Source organism: Lissotriton vulgaris, chromosome 6 (assembly GCF_964263255.1).
Source record: "Lissotriton vulgaris chromosome 6, aLisVul1.2, whole genome shotgun sequence".
Taxonomy (NCBI): Eukaryota; Metazoa; Chordata; class Amphibia; order Caudata; family Salamandridae; genus Lissotriton; species Lissotriton vulgaris.
In genome coordinates, this window is record NC_141694.1 from 1045518243 (window position 1) to 1045545401 (window position 27159).

At 44.7% G+C, this 27159-nt stretch overlaps 1 protein-coding gene across 2 annotated transcripts in view; it reads right to left on the reverse strand.

The window, feature by feature from the left end:
* PHF10 (PHD finger protein 10) overlaps window positions 1-27159 on the reverse strand; it is a 678055-nt gene that overhangs the window by 448525 nt on the left and 202371 nt on the right. For both annotated transcript variants that reach the window (XM_086927105.1, XM_086927104.1), the window contains exon 5: window positions 3153-3302. In XM_086927105.1, coding sequence (XP_086783231.1) covers window positions 3153-3302 — 150 coding nt within the window. The remainder of the gene's footprint in view (window positions 1-3152; window positions 3303-27159) is intronic.

Here is a 27159-nt window from a genome sequence, read left to right on the forward strand (position 1 = left end):
ACGGAACAGGCGTCGACCGGCGTTGAGAAGTCGTCGGATCGATGCCGACAACCGCCGAAGAGGAGTTGTCCACCTGGCGTCGGACCGGCATCGACTCGACCTTCACCAAGGCTGGAACCTGCGGGAAGGAAAGAAGTCGACTCGGAGTCGAGCTCCGCGCTGCAGCAGCATCCAGTGGGAGCCCCGCAGGGCTGTGCGAAGACGTATCAGAAGGGCTAGATGTCACAGTGGGATGCCCCTCCGGACCGTGTCCGATGTCCCAGCGACCCCGGAACTGGAGTCAAGGCACTAGGTTGGCGCAAGGGCGAACCCCCGACCTGAGTCTCTACCCCCACTGAGGGGCCCGAAGGAGCGCCAGGGAGAGGAGGTGACCCAAAGATGGCCTGCAGAACCCTGGAATAGGTCTCCATCTGGGTCCTAGTCGCCCCAGCACCAGGAAACGGTGGGTAGGCGGGGCCAACTCCTGAGGGCCTGTGTTCGGTGAAGACCGGGAGCAGCGGGCCCTGACGTCACGCTTGTGCGAGGTCGACCACCTCCGTGACTTCTTCCGGTGCTTACCTGATGCATGCGAGCGACGTCCATGGGAACGACTCCGGGACCTGTCCCGAACAGGAACCTCAGTGTGGGAGGAAGAACTGCCGGCAGGCCTCGCATACGGCGGAGTCGTGGTGCTCGCCCAAGCACCACATACGAATCTCGTGTGGATTCTTTGCTGACATCTGCTGCGAACCGGACGCACACGACTTGAAGCCGGCAGGCATCGGCACACTGTTCCAGACGTGGAAAGGCGTTGTGAAGGCCTGAAAACATAACAGGCCAGAGGAATCGCTTCTCCGTGATCCGCGTTGGGACACGGAAAAGAAAAAAAGCATTTGCAATGCAATAGGTCTCGCATTAGAAAAGTTTGAACTATTGGTATTGTAAATGACAAATTCTTTATTTATGTGTTGGTTTTGAAAATAGCAAAATTAATAGCTTTGTCATTTACAATGCCAATACTTTTAACTTTTGCAAATGTGACACCTATAGCATTTGTAATGCAACATGTTTTGTATTTACGTGACTTAAATGTATTGATATTACAAATACAAATGGCTTTTAATTTTTTTAAATAATTAATACTTAAATAAAAGTTATTGTAATTTATGATAGCAATAGCTTAAACATTTGTGTATGAGTAAACATTCACTCCTGCCATGCCTTTAGGAGAGCAACATTCCCCACCGAGCACAAGCAGAAAATCGGATTCTCACCAGGCTTAAAAAAAAAACACTCCAATAAGAAAAGTCCGGGAGCTGGAGAAGCTAGAGCGCGTGTGTAAAGGTGAAGTCCTCCTAGCAGCAGGCGTGGGCTAAGTACAAGTGCACTTTAAAATTCAAAAGCTAGATTGCTCAGAGGCTGGCACCAGGCGCTCTACCTCACCAGGGCACTTTTCTTCTTCATGGTACACCATGTTTTTCGTTCTAAGTAACATCTCTGAAAGGCCTTGACATTTGAACTTTATTGCATGGTTTTATTTAAAATGCTCCGATGTCCACCGGGCCGCTGTTCCTGCCATTTTCAAACAAGCGGCACTTCAACCGATTGCGAAAGCGATCGAATTGTAAAAAAAAAAAAAAAAAGCCCGCTAGTGGTGCGCCCGCGTCACTGCGAGCAGATGTTTTGAATTATAGTGGCTGTCAAGCCGCGATAATTCAAAACATATGGCCTATGGTGCGCGTAACAGACACCAATAGGCCATAGGCGGAGCTATGCGACCGCCTATTGGCCTATTGCGTGTTCTGTTTAAAAACAGCACGCACGCAAGGGCCAATGAAATTGGATCTTGGATTCCACAACGGCACGAGCGTTGTGGAATGCAAGGTCCATTTTCAAATCGCCCAGAATAGGCTTGCACTGCGGACACTGCATGCGCAGTGTACGCTAGGCCCGAGACTTAATACTTTTTGATGGATACTATTTTGTTGAGTCTATAAAACTGTTCAAACATTAGAGGTGGCTCAAGATCCCACATGAGGAAGATGTATATAATGCACATGAATATCAATAGAAGTCCCATGCCAGGGAAGATAGACTGATTTTCACTTTCTGAATGTTCCTTCGATCACGAGATACACTTTGCTTCAATTCTTCCTCAGTAGACCAATTTCCACTGACAAGCTAAAACGCATTAGTAGACCTAATAGGGGGCTTTAAGCATGTGTCGGATAAACTCAAACTGACACATTTGCTGTGATGTAGAAGCTTGTATAGAACATACTAACTATGAAAACGCATCTTTGGCAGCCATTTCCAAAAGCAAAGCAAATATTTATTCATACAAAGATTACACATTTAAAGTCCATCAATATCAACCTATATTTAGGCGCTTGGTTCGGTGTTGAAAGATTGTCTGAATGAGTTTATTCAGAGAGAAAAGTTGGAGTAGGATCTGTCAGGGTTGAGAACTCGGAGGGGAGGGATTTAAGTTTGTTTATAAAGTTGTCTTGCTTACATAAAATTTAAAACAATATGAAACCCTAAAATCTACTAGATCAGGGATCTTACATCCCTTTAGATCACGGGTACTCACAAACATTTGCCTAGGGGCCACAAAGTACAGTCTATGGTGTGTCCGAGGGCCGCACTGATGCCAGCAGCGGGGCGGTAAAGAGTCTGGGTGGGTCAGGTATTGTGTAAGGAGGGCTAAAAAAATGTTTATAAACGGGCAAGCATTTATTTGCAGGTTAATAAAAGCTTTCCTGTAGATTTAACACTTGGTTTCTGAATATTAGTGTTCAGCTCGTGCTGCTGTTCACCAGGGGGGGCCGCATGAAAAAGTCAAGAGGGCCACTTCGGGTCATAGTTTGAGTATCACTGCTTTAGATTAAACTATTTTAGTTTTTCTACATTAACTACGTATGCATGAAGTTCACAAAATACAGCATAACAAAAAACTCTTGGTGCATGTTTTACCACTGCTTTACTTAACCTCTTTCTTTGTAGCCGTAAAGCAAGTAGAATTTCCCTGTATTTCGCAAACTATATCCTTGTACGACTGTCAGGAACCATGAGTTACAATCAGTAAAATGCATAGTGAGGTTGAGGACAAAGCATAAAATGGGGGGAGATGAACAAAACAGTAAGAACTGTAAACAAAAAAGGCATCTTACATGTGTTTGTAAATCAAAATAGGCACGTCTTTCTTCCATCCTCTCTCGATTTAAATTGCTATTAAACTCTGCAGCTTTTTTTGCAGCTTTCTTAATGTATTCTGGAACTTTGCTGGGTTCTACCTTCTGCGTATTCTGGTGTTGCATTTGCTGAAAAAAGAAGAAAACATACAATTAATAACCAACCAAATTGCAAATGACAATTATGGGTAAGGCTTCTATGACAAAATAACAGAAAAAATGCTTGTGTAGTTAGTGGATTGAGGCAGAGTTATTTCAGAGTTCACAACATCCTAACCTAGGGAACACAAAAAGATATTTCAGAGGTCACCTCTACCACAACTTATCATGACATGCTTCATCCTTAGTGACCTCCCACAACAGAGTAAGGTATAACACTCTAGTGGACTCAACTAAAAAGGGAAGTTCTTAGATATTAATTTCTTTCAGGACAATTTCAGGGATGCAGCTATTAGTTTAAAAATGCCTAAGGGTGTGTCCAAAAAGAAGTCCTTTTATTTATAGGTACCCTTGGTATGTCTTAAGAACAATAACACTTGGTATTAGGGTGAGGAATAATGGTCAACCTAACGACAACATATAACTGCCATCAAGTTTTAACCAAATAGTATGCGTGTACGGGTTAATGGTCATCTTCAGGGCTTAAGAACTCCCTACCTGCATAATGCTTACATCCCATGCTAAAATATGAGGCATTCAGGCCTCATACTAGTCTACTGTACTTCAGCATTGAGACCCTGCTCTTGGATACAAATGAGCATTGCGGACATCTACAATGTTCAGCTCATCAATTTTGCTGCACTTTACTTTAAGTGGTCAGTGATGTAGTGTGGTAAAGGATTTCTTGGCTAAGCTAATAACAGACTTAGGCCTGTAATAAGCGTACATGAAGCTTGGTAATGCCTTAACGTATGTCCTAAACAAAGATTTTCACAAGATTAGCAGTGAGCATGACACACATTGATGGAGTTAAAAGAAACACGTTATTTAACTTGCTCTGATGACCATAAAACCGCTGAGAGTTGAACATCATTGTTTTTTTTTTTACCAAACCGACTTTGGATGATGCTTGTGATTGATTACTTTAATTAGGTCAGTTGTCTGTAAGTTTTTTAAATGTTGCTTTCTCCCAATTTCCTGCTACCCTGGCAAGAAGCTTGTCTTTATATATGCTGACAGGCCTACGCAGTCGGCATATATAAAGTTCAGGCTGGACTGTTCCCATGAGGCACAGGGTCAAGACTGATTTGCATACGGCCAGGTTTACACTGGGGTGGCATGGTGAGCAAAAGAATGATGGATTTAACCCAGATCTCTACACTGGGGGTGAATGTTTTGATTTGTTCTGCATTCCGTTCATCAATTGTGTCTCTTTTGAAAAAAAGCTTATGGCAAATCACTTTCTAAAGAAGCACTGATCACTGGTGGAAAGGCGCATAGGAGTCCTGAGTTTCATTCTAGGCAGAATACGTCTCCAAGAGAAGGCAGTCTTGGGGACTCCAATGTGCAAAAAAACGTACATAGCATGTGTACGCTTGTGGCAAAGAGATTTAGCCAAGGTTTTCCCCATTCCCGTAGTAGACCTTGTGCCCCGTCCAGGAGTAGCTGCTGTTTGTGATCTATCAGACGTCAAAGGTTGAGTTTGTATGCCCTGGTGTACAAAAGATACCCTCCCGGTGGTGTGCCACCGTGAAAATCAGGTGGACACCTCCTCCATTCCCATGTAGGCTTAAGTTGGCCTGGTTCAATATTCCAACTTGAACCTGGTCATCCCCCCTTTGGTCATCTGACTCATCTCCATCCTCATCCTCGTCTACCTCTGCAGGTTCAACTTCTGGGACATCAATGTTATCAGGGGGGTTTCCCTCTCCTACCTTACTTGGAAGGACCTGAAGCAGATTCCTTCTCTAGATCAGCTTTCTCTAGGATTGCTATAAGGATAGGGATGGTGGGGTTGTGACCCCTTTTCAGCCCCCTTGGAAGTGCATAGGGCACTCAAGTCCTTGTGGCTGAGTTTTTCATAACTGGATGGTGCCTTTGACTGGTCTACCACAGGTAGAGAGCTTGATGCTTCACCTGTGCCAGGCATGACTAGTGAGGTGTAAGTGGTGCACTTACCTACACTAAGTGTTTTCCTACTGGAACCTTGCTAGTGAGTTGTAGTCAGGGTGTGCTACTCCCTTTAGTCTACAACTACTAAGTTCAGTAGAACTTAAGTATATTAAGCTTTTGTTTTATATGTACCTATAGTACTTAATGTGATCTTTAAAATTATATAAAGATTGCAATGGTAAAACAACAGCAAGCTCAAATCCCAACCGCTGCACACCAATGTGAGAAGTTGGCATGATGTATGATGTCCACAGTTCTGTTGGCACCCTGTATCAGTCCAAACAATCCCTTATGGTGGTGGTTGTAAAGTCAACCTTATAGACAAGCTATCCTAGGGGTAGCATGGACTAAGCAGTCTTAGGCTGAACTCAAGAGGGCATGTGAAGCCAGCTGTTTTACCATATACAATCCTGTATATCAAATGAAAGGACATCACACAAGTTATATATTATAAAAACTAGCAGCCCGTCCCGACCTTGTCCGGGGGCAATCAGGCTTCAGGGCCCCCACCCGCCCCGGCCCCCGCCCGCCCCGACATTGTCCGTGGGTCCCCAGGAGTAGCAGCCCGTCCCGACCTTGGCTTCAGGGCCCCTGCCCGCCCCGACATTGTCCGTGGGTCCCCCGGTGCCTTACCTCATCCGCCGCACCTCCCCGCGCTCCTGAGTTCACCGGTTCGCTGCTCCTCGCCGCTCCTCTCCTCCCCACTCCTCCCCGCCTGTCCGCCGCTCCTCTCCGCTCCTCCCAGCCTGTCCGCCGCTCCTCCCCGCCTGTCCGCCGCTCCTCCCCGCGCTCATGTCCGCCGCTCCTCTCCGCGCTCATGTCCGCCGCTCCTCCTCGCGCTCCTGGACGCCGCTGCTCCCCGCGCTCCTGATGTCAGCACGCACGTCACGGCCGGCGCTACTTCCATGGGACTACTTTTTTTTTTCTCGTAATTTTTTTAATAACTTATATTTTTTTAACTTATATAGCCTATGTCCATCTGCACACCCTGACAATTTCAACGATGTATCGGGTGTGTGGATTGGCGCTGTGGTTTCCGAGTTTACCCGCCTCAAAGGTTCAAAGTTCTTCCTTTATAATAGTAGTATAGATATATGTATTTATTACTAGAATAATCCTCTGTACTCTTTATGAGTGCAGAGGCACCAGCGTTTAAACAAAAGCACAGTTAAACATTCAAAAGTTGGACAATTTTGGATAGGCCCGGTGGCCATTCAAACCATATACTAAAATAGTGGTATAAGTACCACCTCTCGAACAATGGTAAGGCCTAGGGCGTTGTGAATCGCTGGGACTTCTCGGGACTAGCAGTGATGAAGTCGGGAGAGGCCCGCGGGACACGGGTGCAGTGCCTAAAGCACACGCATGCACCAATGCAAAGTCAATGGCGCGTAAAAGTTAAAGAGTTACTGTTTTGGAGTCTTCCGACTGGAATAGAATTACCCCACTTTAAACTAGGACACTAAAGGTGTAAACCACTACAGGAGCACCGGTGTTAGTTCGTTACTTCACCCACAGGAAGCGGGTGCATAGGTGTCAACGTGTGTCGGGTTTCGTCGTGGAGATCTATGGAGCCCCTGGAGATGAAGATGCTGCAGGCGGCAGGAGAGAAGAGTCCGGTTGGATCCAAGGGTGGATTGAAGATGTAGAGTACCTGAAAGCAGAGGGGACAGAGTCTGGGTCACTAGCCAGTGACCAGGATGGAACCAGGAAGGAACCAGGCAATGTCGGGCGCAATCAGGTGGTTGTCGTGAAGCTTGTCTCCGCTGCCACGTGGACTCTGGGGCATCGACGACGACCAGGAGAGGAGCACGAGATGCCCCACGAAGGCTCTCGCTGTCGGCGGGGTCGGCTTCCGGATCGGAGTTAACAGGCCTTGGCAAATGCAACCCACGCAGGATTTGAAGATCGCTTCTTACTCGGACCAGCAAGGTCAGAGGGGTGGCTCCTTTTCAGGGGAGTAAAGGCCAGTCTGGAGCAACCAGACTGGCAGTGTAAATTGTAAGGTTCGTCGGTTCTGGGGCCACTAGCCAACGGGCAAGCGACCGGACCAACGCGTCGAGCAGGAAAATGCAAAAAGGCCCCACGCAGCACTCTATGAGTGTGGAGGGGAGATCTTTGGTGCACAAGCTGCTCGGGGCTATGGCTTCTCAAACCCCAATGCACAGCTTCGAGGGTGCCACAGAAGCTGCACGGTCAGCACTTCGCAGTCTTTCCAAGATGGCCGGCTCCACGCTTCACGTCGCCTCCAGGGGTCTCAGATTCGTTGGGACTGCGGATCGGGCTGTTAGAAGTCAGGGAAGCTGGGTCTTGTCGATCTCTGTCGCTCGAGTTCCGGCGGGAACTGCAACAAAGCAAACCGTTGGGCGCTGGATGGTGCCTGTATGCACAGGGTGGTCACTCCTTGACCACAAGGGAGATTCTTCAGTCTTCCACGTCAAGTGGGATGTCGAAGGGTCCAGAGTTCTGTATCAAAGTTTCGTTCAGGATAATCTAATGCTCCTGGGCACAGCTCTTACCTTTATTCCAAATCAAGGGGCTGGATTACCTGCTAGGTCCCTCCTATGGGTGGAACCCAGGAAGGGGGTAATTTACACCCCTTTCCCTTTGTCCAGTTTCGCCCCAGAGCTGGGACTGGAGTGTCCGAGCACCGGTTTGAACTGGACTATGCATGGGAAGCCTTGTGCTCCCCAGGCAGTGTCTAGGTCCATTCAACCCTCCCTGCTACAATCCACTATCTCCTGTCTGGGGTGGTGTAACACCTCCCTGTGACAGGATATCTATTGTCCAGGCCTCCCCTGCCGGAGTTTCGGTCAGCAGCAGGAGGCCAGACTCGTGTCTGTGGCAGCAGCATCCATTTTGTGATGCTGGGGCTTTGGTTAGATTTTGTCAGGAAAACGTAAGCAGGGATTATAGTCCAGAAGAAAACATGTAAAAGCAGAAAAGAATCATGTTTTGTGCAAGAACTGTATTTGGAGGTAGCAATGCTTGTTAGTATTGTACAGGTACAACGTTTTTTCCCTACAGATTGAAGGGTGCTCATGCATATTCATAAGCGCACGTTGAAAGCACGTTGAGCAGGTGTGCTCAACCGATATTTCCCCACACGTGAGAAAAGCCTTTAAAAAGGCTTGCCGGTTCCTAAACAGACGCTTCGCTTCTCAGCTTCAGCGCCGCTTAGGAGCCTCCAGGACCCGTCTCCCAGCACCCAGCCCCGCCCGCTTCCAGCGCGACTTGCCTGACTCGCCTGCTCCTCTTCTCATCAGGAGCAACCCCGAAGGAGTTTCCCGATCTTCGGAGCGGTCTGGCAGTATCCCCAAGCTCCGTCCAGCATCGTACCAGCGTTCCTGTCATTTCCGGTTTTTCGAGCGCTTTCAAGTCGGAACTCGATTCAGGTGGGACCGGCTTCCTCTCTTCCGGTCTCTGGACACAGACTTCCTGCCCACACGGATTAAAGTAAGACTATTCCGTTTTTTGAGATGTAACAATCGAACCTTGGCAAATGTGTTAAAAAACGAACCTTGGTAAAACCAATGCAAAAGCAAACCTTGATTAAGCTAAAGGATAAAAGGATTTTCTCTTGATGGACATAGCAGCTGATTGTTGAAACATTATAACTGATTGTTTGAAGGTAGTAATTGTATATGCATATAATGGCAATGCAGTGACTTAAACTGCATAAGAACTAAAGAAGAGATTGTAACCAAGGGATGGTTCATCTTAATGGTTGTTAGGGGGCAAACAGTGTTTGTTCTTTTTTTTATTTTTCTTTTCACAGAACCCCCAATTATTGAAGCACACGAAACAGTGTGAGGTAAGACAAGTTTGCATGCAGAGTGCAGTTCACAGTTTTACTAATCAGTTCATAGAATTGTTCATTGAATTGTTGGTAAACAGAAAAGCTAAGCAATTGCTTACTCAGTGTATTATGTTTTGAAGGTATTTTAAGAACTAAGCAGTTCGGAGAATTCACAATGATGTTCATGTGCTAGCATAAGAAGCACGGGATTGGGCTTTCTAGAAGTTGGTATGTACCAAGATCCTTTTATATAGAGTATGTTGAAAGAACCTGTCTGTTAATAAGAATCAATAGTGATTGGTGTAAACTTTAATGCAGCACAGTCTAAGAATCAAGACTACAAAAGAAAGTCCAGAGTGCTTCAAAATAGAGAGAGACACCCATCTCGCAGAAGAGATCCAGTGTTGTTTGTTTCTCTCTCTCACTTTCCTCACCCCCATCCACTACCCCTTTCCGTCCCCCACTTCCCTGTCCCTTTGGGGGTCAGCAGGTTGTGCCAAGAGTTTTCTTAATCCTTGTCACGTTTGCTGACTTCTGGAGGTATTGGGGCTAGTCAACCACAAGACGGAAGAAAACCTGGACTCCTGAGGTGGCGTCTCTGACAGATTTAACCGCGTTTAAGCAAAGTAACATGTCTTCACCCTCTAGAAGGGCGGAATGCTACCCCCGTCGCCAGGACTGGCGAGGGGGTAGTATTCCAAAGTGCATGACACCTTACACGACACGTTTTGATAAAGGCAAACCAAAGTTAGCAAATAACCGCGAGGATTATAATGCACTTAAGAGTATATGGTATGGCAATATCCCGGAACAGCTAAGGGAGTTGGTCCCGACAGCTGCAGACAGGCTCAGCTCATGCTAGAGCACCATCTCACATAAAACCAAGCACTCTGCCTCCAGGATTGTTAAGGCCTGCCATAGGAGTGACTTATAGGTATATATATATGTCCAGATATAGGTTTAGATATAGATATACGATATCTAAGCAAGGGGTGATTACACAACCTTGCCCCAGCTGAGAGATCAGCCAGTTGTGTCAGTTTGGGTAGCCCGCCAGGGGTGGCAAAAGATAGGCTGCAGCCCCTGGTAGGCCTTGGATACACCTATGCCCTGGGTACCTATAGTACTCTGTACAGGGGCTGATAAGGTGAACCAATGTCCAATTGGTTATGTACCTAAAATACATGGATGTGAATTTAGAGAGAGAACAGCAGGCTGTGGGTCGGATTAGCAGGCCCACAGCCACATTATGTCGAAAACCTGTGAAGCAAAAAGCAAAAATCTGGGGTGACCATAGGAAAGCAGACCCTACTCTCCTACATACATCCACTTACATTCCCTAGTGTTCAAAATTGGGCTAAGGGCACCTCCCCTTTGGCCTAGAGACACTTTCTCCAGCACTAGCCATTTGAATCATTCCGGGGTGTACATCTGAGTAGAGTAATGTTAGACAAGTGGGGATCCCATTGTTTTGCATCTGATTCTGCTACAGTGCTGTAGGATTCTGTTTTTCACTTTTTGCTTGGTTTGACCCACGTACAGTAGGTCACAGGGACACAGAATGGTGTATGTTACGTCAGAGGTGTTGCAATTTGTGTGTGATTTCAGTTGATGGTATGATTTTTGTAGTTCAGTGTTTCGGTTTCTATACACATTGTAAACACCTTGCACTTTGTACATTTGTAATGGCCTACCAATTCAGGTAAGTTCCACATTGTCTGAATCGTTGAACTAGTGGGCGTATCTAGTAGTGAACGGACAACTTGGTCCTTGATGTTTTTGGCCTTCTTAAATGCATGCATCGGAGGCTCAAGTGTTTCTATGGTATCAGAAATCAGTCACCAATGGCCATTTATTATCCTTTTGATGTTGTTGCTCCTTGTGCAGTGCGTAGTTACACATATCATTCTGTCGTGGCCTGCGATGCGTTGTTTGGGCGTTAGTAAGGTTTCTCTGTCATTGTACCAAGCTCTCTTCCTGGCTCTTTTTACCAGCCTCCTGGGATATCCTCTTTCCAAAAGGCGGGTGATCAAGTCGTCCGACTCCTTAAAGAAATCTTCCTTCAATTAACAGTTCCTCAGGATCCGGAGAAAATGGCCGAAAGGGAGGTTAACGTAGAGTCCTCTAGTATGGTGACTTGGTACCTTAATAGCGTGTTTCTTTCCGCTGCTTTCCTGTAGAGGGTGGTATACAGGTGATCATCTTTTACTTTTACGCTGCTATCCAAGAAATTGTTGCGTGTTTATCTAGGCTCCTGATCGATACTGTGACCTTATGCCCCTATTCGGCTATAAATCCATTTATTCCCTATATTGGCATAACCGTTCAAGTGCGATTTTCTGAAAAGTCATCTCTGGCCTCACACGAACAGAGCCACATTCCAGCATAGTTCCCTCTGCCACTTCCTTTGCGACCAATTAGTGCAATGACAGAGCAGCAGTCACTATCTGATATTCCTAGATAACACTCCGAGTTCTTCAACAAGATAAAAACTCAGCAAACCTGGAAATCCCCGCTTGCTATGTTTTGATTAGTAATGGAACTCTAATGAGCAACTGATAACTATCACTTCCTAGTGACATCTTTAATTGACGTCTTATGTCCAGCAAACTTGCGTCAAACCCGGCACCTGTCAGGTATAAATATTACCAACGTTGCCTTAAGCAATTGCCTGTTGTACGAGCTACTGAAGCCAGCTGCCTGCACGACCCCGTGTTGGTAAATCTAGCACTCTGTCGCTGCAGCCTGCTATCCTGTGGTGGTGAAGCTGCTGATACCATTATCGCCGCTAAAGCGCGACCTATGGTGCAGTACGCTTAAGGAGCTGAACAGCCGTCCCTCTGCGAAGACATCCAGCAGATTCCAGCTGCCCGCGGACGCTGTCCCCCCTCCTTCCTCGACGCGCTGAAGAGCAGCCGCTGCCTTTCTCGTGCAGAGAAATCCAGCCACAGCGCTTCCGGTTTACCCTCGCGGGTGACTGGGATATCGAGAGAGACCCCTGAAGGAGATACCAATCCTCCATCATTCTATTCAGAGGTATGGTGTTGACTAAACCCTTAGACGAGAATTCTTGAAACAAACCTTGGCAAAACCAACTTAACTTAAAGCTACTTACTTGCTCCCCTTCCACGTGTTAGGCTTAGGTCAGGCACACTGGGGTAGGCTTAGTTAGAAGCACCAGTTGAGTATGTTAGCCTAATGTATATATGACTGTATATATGTTTTATTACTTTTAAACCATTGTATGGCTAAGAAACCATATCAATGCTTTTACAGTTCTATTTCGCAATACTTATCTTACTGTACGTACTTTTTATAATAACAATTATTGCAATTGTGGCAATACATTTCTCTTGTACGAGAAGAAAGACTGTTCAATAAATGTTAACCCTTTATTGACAAACGCCCGTCTCTCTATTCTCTACATCTCGTGAAAGTAAACTGCACTAGGCTGACTGAGTGAAATACATGTCTATTGTTTCACACGACCCTAGAGATTGACTCTTGATCTGAGGAGCAAAGTTGTCATGTTGCACGGTTGTTGGAAAACTGAATCCCTTCTTGTCTGTGCCAAGGAAGCTGATCACTTCCTATGCAGAGAAGAAAGTTTCCAGTGACCTCTGAGCTAGTTGGTAACACAACCCAATTAAGTTTAGCATAGTCAGTGGAGGCCTGGAATATCCGCAGTTCCACGTCGATACTACTGTTTATGTTATTCCAATGCGCAGGGCCTAGTGGGAAACTAGGAACTACACTACATGGCGCCCAAACGTTTGGTAAGGCGATAAACTAACGCAAGACTTTTAGAGTAACTCAGTCGTGCATATTTCACACCCCTTTCTCCCGTAAATACTCCAATAGACGTCTGGAGTGGGTGAAAGGTTAAAATCCGCCCGACCTTAGTAGGAAGAGATTCCTATGTAAAGCTCTGGTTTATTCAACGTTGAAGGATACAGTGTTCCAAAATATTGTGCACCTAATCTTTGTCTCCTTGGAGACCTACTCTGCAAACCTTGCATTTTTACAATGCCAGAAAATAACGGAACCAATGGGGCCGCAGCAGATGCGACTCAGCAGGGTCCCGAATACACAGATCCGGATGCAATAATCATCCCGGCACATTTAAGAAAATCTATAACTTCAAAACTTATAGTAAACGGACTGACACCTCAGGGTGGTACAGTAATTTTCGTGATAGAGGCTCACGAGTATCGGCAGACAGAGGTATTCTATTCATGGATAAACTTTCCAGCGGTAAACGCTATAACAAAAGAGTTTCACTATTACAAAATAGAGAAACCTCCGGAAGAGTACGCTCCTTTCGAGGAGATTGAAATTCCACTTAAATTTCAAGAGCACCTGCTCTGGTTTAATGGCGCCCTAAAACACAATGATCACATAACTAGGCTCGGTCCACTAGGTAGACCAGGAGCCACGTGGCTGGTTCTAGCCAGCTACACACCACATCCTGACATTGCAAAAATGTCTAGGGAAGAGCTGTTAGTACAGCTAAACACATTAATAAAAATACATAGGCAATTAGTCCAATATGTAATGCGGACTGCAACAGTCCAGCCAGCTGTTAATATACCACAGCTGACCCCTCATCAGGGGAACACAAATAAAATTACACCACAGAACATACAGTCATGTCTTGGTAAAACACCCGTAAAACGGGAACAAATTCCTTTCTGGTTAGCCCAGAAAATCACTCAAATAGAGGCAGTATTTCCTGATACTACCCCTATAGAGAAACACAGAATCTTGACCATCTGCCTTCCTATGGGAATCGCACCACACGTGGAGGACTGCGACACTTGGGGTACAGTCTTTGCTTCCATTTACACAAAAACACACGGTGTTCAGTCTATGGCGGTAATACCAAAAGTGCTAAAACAGATTCAAAATGAATTCGGTCCAGAGCCCGCTTTAAATCTAGGTATGAAATTACTGAAAGACTTCAAGCAGGTCACGGCTATATTATTAGCCAACATTAGAGGAGAAGCAGCATCTGTGGCGATCCGCCAGAAGTTGAAGGAAACAGATATAAAAGATCCTGTTGAGCTTGCCAAAATCATAGAAAAATGCTATGAAGAATTAGGTAGAGACAGCTTGGGTGGAAAAACCAGTTAAGCCCCAACTGCTCGAAAATCCTGAAAAATTATTTATTAAAAATAATTTAAACACTCCTAAAAAGAGCTGGGATGGAAATAAACAATCCACTACCAAGGAAAAAGTTTTCCAATCCAGAGGAAGGTCTCCTCGACGGAGGGAAAGAACTCCGACTCGAGAACGCCAGTCTCCCCAGAGGGAGCCCTCTGAGAAAAGATATAACCTTAGAAATAGGGATAATCTGAAAAAACCTGATAGATATCAAAGTATTGATACACGTCCCTCTCGATCTTTTCCACAGAATTCGGAAAGAAGAGGACGGTCAGACCCAGGAGAGCACACCAAGTCCAAAGACAAGGAACCTGCTCAAAATAAGAAATCTCAATTTCAGAAAAAGAAGGTAGCCAGTATTAGAGTAATCAACCATGCCGAGAATACTGAGGACACAGTTGAAAAACGGGGAGTGGGCATTGACAATGTTGGACAGTGCAGCAGAAATCAGTATAGCGCGCAAGATCTTGATGAGTCATCTGGAGACAGTGGACACGAATGAATACATTCAAGTTGAAACTGCCGACGCCAGACTTAGCGAGCCCCATAAAATATACGAAATAACATTGCGTATAGAGGGTGATAAGACTAGGAAAATTAGGGGTCTATTTTGGGATAAGCTCTCAAAAGGCTATGATATTCTGTTAGCTGAAAAAGATTGGCCCCCAGAGTTTGTCAGGGAGTGCCCTCGTGGCGAAGAAGTGATTATGCCTGCCTTCTCGAAAAACATACCGATTCACAAAAAATATACATATGCAAGGAAATGGGCAGTAGCCCAGGCACCTGCATTGTATAAAAATCATGTAGGATGGAATGAGGATTCACCGCCTCACAAAATCCAATTAAAAAGTGAACCAACTGCCCAACGGCAGTATCCCATAAAGCAAGAAGCTAAAAAACAAGTCAGGGAGATCTTAGATCAACTTGAGTACCAGGGGGTGATTGAAACATGCACCTCTCAAATGAACAATCCTTTGTTTCCTGTCTCCAAGCCAGACAATTCATATCGTCTAGTTTTGGACTACAGACATCTTAATACATGTTGCAAAACTTTTGCAGTACAAAACTCGCATAGTGCAGCCCTAATGAATAATATAGTTAGGAAAAAATATAAAACGACATTAGACATTTCTAATGGTTTCTTTTGTCAAAACATTGCACCAGAAAGCAGATATTTGACCGCTTTCTCCGCATTTGGGTCGCAGAAAAAATTCTGTCGACTCCCACAGGGCTTCAAGAACAGCCCAGGACTATTCTCAGCTAGGGTAACAGAGTTACTACAAATCTATGATGATGAAGCATTATCTTACGTAGATGATATTTATCTCACAGACGACGACTTGGATACTCACTTGAAAAGAGTGAACACCATTATACTTGGGTTCGCAGCAGAGGGTTACAAATTCAACTTTAAAAAGTCTCGAATTGCCCATCTGACAGTACTGTTTTTAGGGTACAAATTATCAAGTGAAGGGAAAAGCCTAGCGGACAACTTCTTAGAGAATTGCGCTGTACTCCAAGCTCCGAAAACGCTGAAGAATTTACAAACCGTACTAGGTTTTCTGAATTTCGGAAGAACTTGCATACTAAATTACGCAGAGAGGGTTAAACCTCTCTACGAACTAATTAAACCTGATTTTAAACAAATCAATTGGACTCAAAAACACACAGAAATTTTGAGATCACTGCAAACAGACATGTTAGCAAAAACAAAATTAGATACACGTGATAACACGATCGATCTTGTAATCCGAGGCATCCCAGGAAGATGCGGATTCACGTACCTAACCTCTAATGAGGGAGAAAGGGTACCAATTTCAATTAAATCTCACTTGTACACACAAGCAGAAAAAACATTCAGTCACACAGAAAGAACTGTGAAAGCAGTGCAAATCGCATTAGCAAATGAACGAGAACTAGCACAAGGCAAACGGATTAATATCCTTACAGCGGAATCCGCCTTCGAGGCGCTATTCAGCCCAGTAAACCTGCCTACAGTGTCACTGGATCCGAAGTGGATACAGTGCGTAGATTCTCTAGGAGCGGAAGACGTGAAATACTATTTCGCCCCGCAATTTGAAGAACTGAATGATTTAGAATATGAAGAAGAATATCCTCTGCCAATCGAAATTCTGCCTCTCCCACAATACGCCTGTATAATCTATACAGATAGCTTTGTACAGCATTTCAACGTAGAGAGAAAATCCTACGATGCAGCATGTGCGATCATTAAAGGTCGTTGGCTGTGCGGTAAATTCAGACCGAAAGTAACAAAAACTGAATCTGTAAGAAACTGTTCGGTTAAAAGAACTGAAATCAGATCTTTAAAGATGGCGCTCGAAAATGCAGAACGTGAATTCCCGACACTTATAGTGTGCGATTCTCATTTTTGCGTCAACTCTTACAACAATAAACTGCAGAGTTGGATCGAAAACGACTACAAAGATGACACAGGTGCCACAATAAAGCATAAATTGCTCTGGAACGAGGTAGCTCTTTTACACAAAGAACTACAAAAGACTCACGTGATTCACGCACAGAGTCTTCAACGTGATGGCGTTCACGTTGCAGGGAATTCATTGGCTAATACAGCCAAAGCGGAAGCAACTAAACCGGCTTCCGTAGCCACAAAAAAGCGTACAGATAAGTACATAGACGGGGAAACCATGCGGACAGTAAAAACGACCGTAAAAGGCGACTGTGCAGCACTACCCGTAAACTATCCACTCAATTATGCATACATAATCGATGCAAACTCCGTTCCTTTTGCTCGAATCCCTGGAGTGGGGGACAGAGTAATTCCAAACAAGAGCAGGAGGGGCTTCCTCTTACTGGAAGCACACATGGGGTTGGGTCTGAGACACCAAACAATCAAAGCCTCTCTGAAAGATTTACAATCAGAGTTCTGGTGGCCAGGAATGAGTATAGATATTCAATGTTTTGCTCAAAATTGTGAAAACTGCAACCGAGATCGCAGAAATGAACAGGCCAGTGTAGTTTCAGGATCCCTTCTAGACAGCATAAGGCGGTCTATCTGCGCAATCAAAGAAGAGAAGCGCGTCCCAGTGTACACCATTAAGACGAAAAGCACTTAAAAAAATGAGGCCCCCAGCGCTCGGCTGACGCTAGAACGGTTATAAAAGATTTGCGAGTCTTTATCGGCACATACGCAATTACCACGTTCCATTCTGACCAGGGTCCTGCTTTCAGCTCTCGAGCCTATAAGGAGGCCATGGCCAGCATGGGAATTGGGTTGCGGTATTCTTGTCCGTCATACCCCGGAAGGGAATAGTGTGGTAGAAAGAAAAAACCGTGACATAAAGCAATCTATAACAGCGAAGGTATTAGGTTCAGGCGCTGGGTGGGTCAAACATTTAATAAGTGTCCAGACTAGTCTTAACAACATGCCAAGAAATTCTCTAAAAGGTTTCAGCCCATACGAACTATTGCTCGGAATTAGAATGCGAGTTCAGGACCTCGATAGTCAGATGTCAGTGGTACAAGAAGAAACAACGCACTTTGATGTAAAAGATCGTTTGGCTGTTTTACAGGAACTGAATGAAACAAGAAAATCATTAAGCAACATAAAGTTAAAACAACAGCCAAGTACCACTGACGAGGCACCACCCGCAACAGCCCCAGCAAGGCCTGTCTGGATTCCAAAGATTGGGGATCTAGTCAGAGAAAAGATCGTGGTTAAGAAGGAATTTGGGCCTTCTTACAGAAAAGCAGTACCTGTCTTAGCAGTCACCGGAACAAGATCAGTTGTGCTACCGCCCCTTGCTGGTAAAAAGGAGAACAGAGTCGTGTCTATCGATCTGGTAAAACCACAAGCATGTGGCCTATAATCAACAGTAGGCCCAGTGGACTCCCAAGAAACAACAGAATACCCAAACTTGCAACAATCCAAGAGGTTCAAACTGAAAGACTAATCACATTCGATCAGCCTGCAGTGCACAATGGAGGACTATGCAATAATGCCATGGAACTCGTGCCTCTTGAAACACAGATTGAAACAGTTCGTCAAGAAACAACACCAGTCTACAATGATGTGGCATCAGAAAGTGCTACCGAGAGACAGATTGAAAGAACAATTCCATCAATTGACAGAACTGCCTCTGGTTATTTCATCAACTTCGACAACTTCTCTGAAGATTTAAACGACCCCGAAGTGATGCCAGAAACAAAAAAGTCTTTTAAAGAAAAAGCAACGGAACTCTTTCATCAACTGAAGGAAATCTACCTAATTTCCCCTTGGCTAGAGTTCTGGTTCGGTCTAGGTGTATTTTTCCTCCTGCTTTGGCTCATCATGGTACTGTGTTTGGGAAAATTCATTGAAGGAAAATATATTACAATGGACACAGCAAGTCAGAACATCAACCTAGTCCTGAAACCACACAGATCATCCCACGTGAAGAAAAGAGAACTGTCAACAGTAAATGTCACAGCAATTCCAATACCTGGTGGGGTAGTATGGGAGAAAACAGACTATGAGATATATGGTCCGGTCGAAATCCTGAAGTATCCTCATCAACTAAAGGTTTCCTTAAGTGACTTTGTGACACCTAGTACATTCTCTGATGATTGGGACTTTAACAGTATTAATGACATGATATCTGATTTAGTAATGTCAGCTAGATTCATAGATCATGATTATTTACAAGGTTCATCTAGTTATGAGCAGTTATTCTGTTACACCCACTATGGGGATCATTACTTGCATAAATCTGCACAGCCTAGAAATGTTTTTATGTATAATCAATGGGAACATTGTTCTACACCACCTAAAAGCAGTTCTAAAGCATTTTTTGAGAAATTCAAATACTTCTCAGGGTTTAACACCAGTGATGCAGAAACGTTTTATTATAAACTGTTAGATAAAACAGGAATGAAAACAATGCTGACAAATTCTAAATTGATATATTCAGAAGCATTTTATGACAAAATGATGACATTTGGTTTTGATTATTGGAAAAATAATATTGAAACGAAAACAATTTGGGGTACAAAAGATTGGCAGGTGCAAGGCATTGAAGCACTATTTAGAACCTGCATGATACCTGAACAAATGTTATTTTTAAATGACACAATACACCAAACATCTTGTCTTGGCCTAGCTAAGATCAAAGACCTTAAAACACCGTCTATACCAAAGCCAATACCTGAGAATACAACCACAGATATTGAGTTAGACGTGTCACAAATTTTACATTTCAACAGAACACATCCTGATTGGAAAAAGTGGTTAATCTGGCCTACAGACACAAATAGCTGTCAAGATAGATTCCTGAATAAAACACAGGGTTTAAAAATGACCAGATTAGACCCTAGATACTCCCAGAGACAACATCCAGGGATTATAACAACATACAGTGTAGGGAAACTCTGCCTTGAATGGCTAACTACATCCACACTGGCTGAAATTAAGCAACACTTGTCTTTATTAAAAGATGGTGCTGATTTGCACGATTTCATTCTTGGACCACGCAAACAGCGTCAAAAGCGTTTAATAGCGACCAGTATCTATGCTGCTTACAACGAGGCTTGGAAAGTAAAGCAAATTGAAACTGCTGAAAAAATACGAGAAATTGATCGTATTAATTTGGAAAAATCACTTTCTGTAGTAGACAATGGGTTAACGACTGTCTTCCAGAATATATTCGTTGGACAATATTGTATCCTCTGCCTTTGATGTGATAGACAGAGATTTGCTAATGTTACAACATGGCCATTCTCAATTACGCTCTATTATAGAATTAGGCTGGACGCTGCAAAATCTTCGTTCAGGCTATGTGCCTTGGCGTTTAATCAACACAACGTCATTATTTTCCAGTTTTAACCTTACTGATAAACAGATCAGTTTGGCACAGAAAGGAGCAGACTATACAATCCTGAGCATCGAAAAACTAGAGAGATTACCATTGACAATGTCAGAGAGTCCTGTCATTGAATGGATAATACACGGAATTATCACAATTCCGATAACAACTTTCCGATTTAAAAAGTGCCTTGAGTACATACCTGCTGGCCAATATGAACAATTGGGTAAAGGATATGTAAAATCCGAATGGAAATTACCATACACTCATTCTTGCTATAGTGACAGTGACAAAAATGTATTTCTTAGTGGTGAGAATTGTAAACATTCACTAAGCGGTATACTTTTGTGTCAGGGTATTAATTTACACGGAGCATGTGATGGAAATTCAAACAACCTTTCATGCCACCAGCTAGTCACACCTGCAACTCAGATAGAGCCCTTCTTTATGCAACTTTCGAACGGGAGTTACATTCTTAGAACGGATCACAGATGTTGTGGCCTGACGCCAGGGAAAAGTTATCTAGTACAAGTTACGTCCATGGTCAAATGTTGTATGCAAGCATTGTTCCCGAGCGGGCCTCCAGACATAGTGACTCCCCTCTGGCCTCGTCTGAATCTCTATTCTATACGAATTGATACATTAAGCAAAATGAAATCTGTACTTTTACAGACAACCGTGCCTATAACGTCATCTAAAGAGACGTATGATCTTCTAGTCGCAAGGACGGATACTGAGGTTCATGACCTTTTATCAACAAATTGCCCCGTGCATTTCGTAGAAATGTTCAGCCAACTCCTTAACATGTCTAGTGCTACAAGCATCCCAGGCATATTTAAGACAGTCTTTACGGGACTGCTAACACCCTTCCAGGCAATTTTGGGAATCTTTCCTAATTTTGTGCACTCCATTTTTGGCGGCATACCATTATTTTTGGGACTCGTCGCAGGGATTCTATTTTTGACCCTCCTGCTACGTTATGGCAAGCCTTGGCTCAGACATAGCTCCCATGGGAATGGAAGAAACAATCCTAGCAATGCGCTACCGGGACAGGATAACTAACGTCCTTGGATTGGCCAGGCTGAGAGATCTAAACATGACCTGGTTCCTTTCATTCAGACCGATATGGCAAAATTGCATTTTACCTGTGCTACGGTGTATGCTTTGCAGCGATGAATGCGTGTTGGACATCTGTCTTTCACTTCCATCAGCAGTACCAATGGACGTCGATACTTTGCTCAGTCCAATAACGGCTCACGCATTGTGTTGTCCCCAGCGGCTACCAATCCTGATGACGGCATTCGTGGAGACTCCTGTGCTACAGCCAAGTGGTAACAGTGGAGCGAGTGACAAAAGCAACATCATCCAGGTACAACGTTCTGTGAGCATTGCTGGTCCCGACTATGATGACAGCAATCATTCTCACACCTGCCAAGTTACAGCGCTATCTAATTAGGTTGAACTATCACCTGAATTTGTAGACCAATTCTTTGAGAGCCTGTCTGATACGATGTTCTCACCCACAGAGAAACAATAACTTTTGAGAAAGCTTTCCGACACACAGCGTTCCCATGAACTCTGAATTCGGCCTTCAGTTTTGATCAACAAAAACTGCCAAGAGCTTTGGAAATCTATTTTCTTTGAATTGGACAATTTTTCTAATATTGACCTTTTTTGGCACGAACAATTCTTTGCTTAACGTAAAAACTATTCTTAGAGAACAGAAGCTTCACACTTCTATTTCTAAACACATCTAGAGACATAACAACGTTACACCAGCCTCTAGCACACATGTTATTACAATGCATTTTTATGTGATGATTTATCTCGCCTTTCTGCTGTCAGAGATACTTCATGTGTAATTCCTTTTGCATAATCGTTCATTGATTTCATATGCAATAATTTTTTGAATGATTACTATGCTTTAAATAACGTACAGTACCTAAATTCCATGTATTACAAGTACGCCTATTTCGAATGCATTTATGTATTTTGGGGTGGGCAATGTTACACATGCATCTAATTGCTTTAGTTTTAGTAATTTTGATGGACATTAACCCGTGGAGTGGGTGTTGCGTGTTTATCTAGGCTCCTGATCGATACTGTGACCTTATGCCCCTATTCGGCTATAAATCCATTTATTCCCTATATTGGCATAACCGTTCAAGTGCGATTTTCTGAAAAGTCATCTCTGGCCTCACACGAACAGAGCCACATTCCAGCATAGTTCCCTCTGCCACTTCCTTTGCGACCAATTAGTGCAATGACAGAGCAGCAGTCACTATCTGATATTCCTAGATAACACTCCGAGTTCTTCAACAAGATAAAAACTCAGCAAACCTGGAAATCCCCGCTTGCTATGTTTTGATTAGTAATGGAACTCTAATGAGCAACTGATAACTATCACTTCCTAGTGACATCTTTAATTGACGTCTTATGTCCAGCAAACTTGCGTCAAACCTGGCACCTGTCAGGTATAAATATTACCAACGTTGCCTTAAGCAATTGCCTGTTGTACGAGCTACTGAAGCCAGCTGCCTGCACGACCCCGTGTTGGTAAATCTAGCACTCTGTCGCTGCAGCCTGCTATCCTGTGGTGGTGAAGCTGCTGATACCATTATCGCCGCTAAAGCGCGACCTATGGTGCAGTACGCTTAAGGAGCTGAACAGCCGCCCCTCTGCGAAGACATCCAGCAGATTCCAGCTGCCCGCGGACGCTGTCCCCCCTCCTTCCTCGACGCGCTGAAGAGCAGCCGCTGCCTTTCTCGTGCAGAGAAATCCAGCCACGGCGCTTCCGGTTTACCCTCGCGGGTGACTGGGATATCGAGAGAGACCCCTGAAGGAGATACCAATCCTCCATCATTCTATTCAGAGGTATGGTGTTGACTAAACCCTTAGACGAGAATTCTTGAAACAAACCTTGGCAAAACCAACTTAACTTAAAGCTACTTACTTGCTCCCCTTCCACGTGTTAGGCTTAGGTCAGGCACACTGGGGTAGGCTTAGTTAGAAGCACCAGTTGAGTATGTTAGCCTAATGTATATATGACTGTATATATGTTTTATTACTTTTAAACCATTGTATGGCTAAGAAACCATATCAATGCTTTTACAGTTCTATTTCGCAATACTTATCTTACTGTACGTACTTTTTATAATAACAATTATTGCAATTGTGGCAATACATTTCTCTTGTACGAGAAGAAAGACTGTTCAATAAATGTTAACCCTTTATTGACAAACGCCCGTCTCTCTATTCTCTACATCTCGTGAAAGTAAACTGCACTAGACTGACTGAGTGAAATACATGTCTATTGTTTCACACGACCCTAGAGATTGACTCTTGATCTGAGGAGCAAAGTTGTCATGTTGCACGGTTGTTGGAAAACTGAATCCCTTCTTGTCTGTGCCAAGGAAGCTGATCACTTCCTATGCAGAGAAGAAAGTTTCCAGTGACCTCTGAGCTAGTTGGTAACACAACCCAATTAAGTTTAGCATAGTCAGTGGAGGCCTGGAATATCCGCAGTTCCACGTCGATACTACTGTTTATGTTATTCCAATGCGCAGGGCCTAGTGGGAAACTAGGAACTACACTACAAAATCAATGGTGTGCCTGTCAAAGTGCATAGTGAACTTAATGTCATACGACCGGGAGTTTAGCCACAAGAAGAAAGTGGTTGGTTCATTCTCTTGACCGGTCCATATTAGGAACACGTCGTTGATATATCTTTGCCATTCAGTGATGTTGTTTCTGTATGGGTTGTTTGGTGATAGTATATGATCTTGTTCAAAATTATCCATGAAGATGATTGCTAGGTCTGGGGCGAAGGCTGCCCCCATCGCCACACCCTTGCTTTGGCTAAAAAATTATTTTTGAAAGAAAAAAAAAAGTTTTTAGTCATTGCCACCTCCAGCAGTTCCACTATAAATTTGGTTGGGACGTTGGTGGGTTGTGGTCTTTATCAAGGGCTCTTGTCATTGATTCCAGGGCTGGTGATTGGGGGATGCTCGTGTAGAGTGAGACGATGTCCATGGTTACCAATATTTGTTTGCTCTTATCAAATGTCATCTCATCTACCAGGTTGATGACCTGCATGGTGTCTCGTAGATATGTTTTTGTTGTTTCTGCGAGTGGTTTAAGGAAAAAGGTCACGTATTTACAGACCAGCTCCAAGAGCGATCCACACCCTGATTTTATTGGTTGTCTTGGTGGTTTGAGTGGGTCCTTGTGTACTTTCGGTAAGGTATAGATGGTCGGAGTTCCAGGCTGGTTCACATTGAGGTATTCATACTCCTTACTGGAAAGGAATCCTGCTTCTTTGCCTCCTTCAGTAATACTTTTGATTCTCATCCGAATTTCTTTAGTAGGGTCACTGCTAATGGATGTGTAGCTGATCCCATCTCTTAAATGGGAGTAGATCTCCGCTTTGTAGTCCTGGACATCTTGCATGACAATAGCTCCTCCTTTGTCCGCCGGCTTGATAACGATTGATTTATTGTCCTTTAGGGTATTCAGGGCTTGTCGTTCCCCTTTGGTGAGTTTATGTTTCACATATGGTCTCTTCGTGCAAATCTCCATAACGTCACGTAGTACCACGCTTTCATACGTTAGAATCTTGTGAGATACTGAGTGTGCTGGAGGCATGAACGTCGAGGGTGGGCGCATCCCAGTGAATGATGACTAAGATATTGGTAACGCATGTTTAAAGTAATGTCTCAGTCAAATCTTGCGGAAGAATCTGTATCATTCTCCCTTTATATTAAATAGGTTCACATGGGAGGTTAGCACAAAGGACAGACCCTTGGTGAGGACGCTCGTCTCATCAGTAGAAAGCTCATAGGTTGATAGGTTGATAATGGGGTTCCTCTGATTCACCATCTGTATGTTCATCTCCTGGTGTTGATTTCGCCATGGTTCCTGGCTGGAATCTCACTTGCTTGGGGTTCTGCCCCTGTTGTCGTCCCGTGTCCCAGTTCTGTTGGTTCTGTCCACGGCGTGGGTGTCTGTTCCAGGAGCCGCCTCTGCCCCTTGGTGGTCTCCAGATGGTTTCCTCTAAAAAGGTTGTGGCTGTGTGTCGATCTTGGGGTGGTTGGTACCATTGATCCTGGTATTGGTAACTTCTGCTGGGGCCCGCTTGCTCGATGTCCCTCCCTGTGCTGTAGGATGAGTCTGAGAAGTTGGTGAATCTCCTCCCACCTTGGTATCCTCCTCTGCCTCTGTTGAATAAGCGCCCCTGGTTATCCTGCTTGAAATAGTCTTCTTGCCAGTAGGGTTTGTTTTCTTCTTGTCGTAATAACAGACGTCTTTTGCCAATTTGTCTAATTTCTTGGCCTGTGCATCAACATCAAAGTCCTTCAATGTCTTTTCCAACCGTTCTAACATCTCCTTTGCGTTGGCAATCGCGGAGTCTCCACATATCTCTTGCCTGAGATTAATGATTTCTTTAATTAGCGTCTCGACTTGTTCCAGTGCTGTTTCCACCCCTAGCACCATCCAGTGGCGTGAACAGTTGTTGGCCACAAAACTAAAGCCTTCTTTGAATTTGGGGTTATCTACAAAAATTGCACGTTCGTTGCGAACTTGTAGGCCAGTAGGTTTGATGTTTGCCTGGAGATACTTAGTTAGTAGGTGCCCGAGGTGGGCGTCATACACCACGCAACACCGGGGCGCCCACAAGGCAACCAGGCCACAATCGGGGTGGGTCTGCAGCGCTCGTAGACACAGCACAGAAGTGATAGTCCCTTCTTTCTCCCGACATCACACCAGACTCTCAAATGACTGCAAGGGACACCTGCTCTTCAGCGGGGGGAGTGAAAATACAGAAGCTGTACTAACTGTGAGTACCTGCAAGAGCATTCTGCTTGGAGTCTGTTGGCTGTGTACATGGACAAGCTGAGGCAAGCGCTCTGTCTAAGCGCCATTGCAGCCTGTGTGAGACTCTGGAGGAATTTGGAAGAAGCCCACTAACCTCAGCAAGAGACTGCGACCCAATAACACGGAGGCACCGTGCTGCAGGCGACCTGTGGAGCAACTATTCTCGTCAGGTGCGGACTGCTGCGCCCGCAGTACTGAGACACTCAAGGAAATGCGGAACCGTGTGGAGGCATAGGCGGCTGAGGGCAACTATCGGAATTTGCAGAGAAAGACACTACCAGAGGGGAGACGTGGTGTATTGTTCCCCCCTGTCATCCTAAAGGCTCATGACTATGAGCAGCTCCGTGACTGTTTGACACGCCTGACACACACTCTACTACACTTGGCGCTAAGTGTATAAGCCTGCACCACCACATTGTCTCACATGTCCATCCCAGCCCGGGCCTGCTGCACAGGGTCCACAGCAGCAGCTCTCTGCGGAAATCGTGTTGGGTATACTGAAAAGGCACAGACTAGTTGCAGCGGGTTGGATTGCGTGGGCACACCGCACGCATCACGAACGTACACACAGCACTAGCACTAATAATCAGTGAGAGGGATATGCCTGTGGGGTGTGCTCTGCTGGCCCGCACTATCTGTACCTGTTGCTGTTTTGCTGATTAGCAGAGCTGCTTAGAATCCCTGCAAAGAGCAAAGTGGCACAGATGCTACACATACTTAGCGGAGAGTGGAGCTCCTCCTCACACTGCTCACTTTGACCTAATCCTCTGGTCTTACAAACAGCAGCCAGAGCCATCAAGAACAGGGGTCCACGATGCATAATGGGGAAAGCTGACATAAAACAGACACAGCTTAATTTTGAAGCATGTAAGAACGCCCGATCCCAACAAGAAGACCCTGAACAAGCAAGTAGCGATGGAGGGGCAGGCATGTCGCATGGGCAGGAAGAAGATATGAAAGAAATCCTGATTGCTGTGAAGCATAGTCTTGCCTCTATGGAGAGCAAGATGGACACTATGAGCACTTGTATGTATGCCATTGTGCATAAGATAGACCAGCATGACGAACGCATGAAAGAAACCGAACGACGCATCTCTGACGCAGAGGATAGCAATGCTGGCCTGCAGAAGCAGGTAACAAATGGACAAACTACTCCGGGTGATCGTGGGCAAGAATGAGGACCTTGAGGCGTGTAGTCGACGCAACAACATTTGTGTCA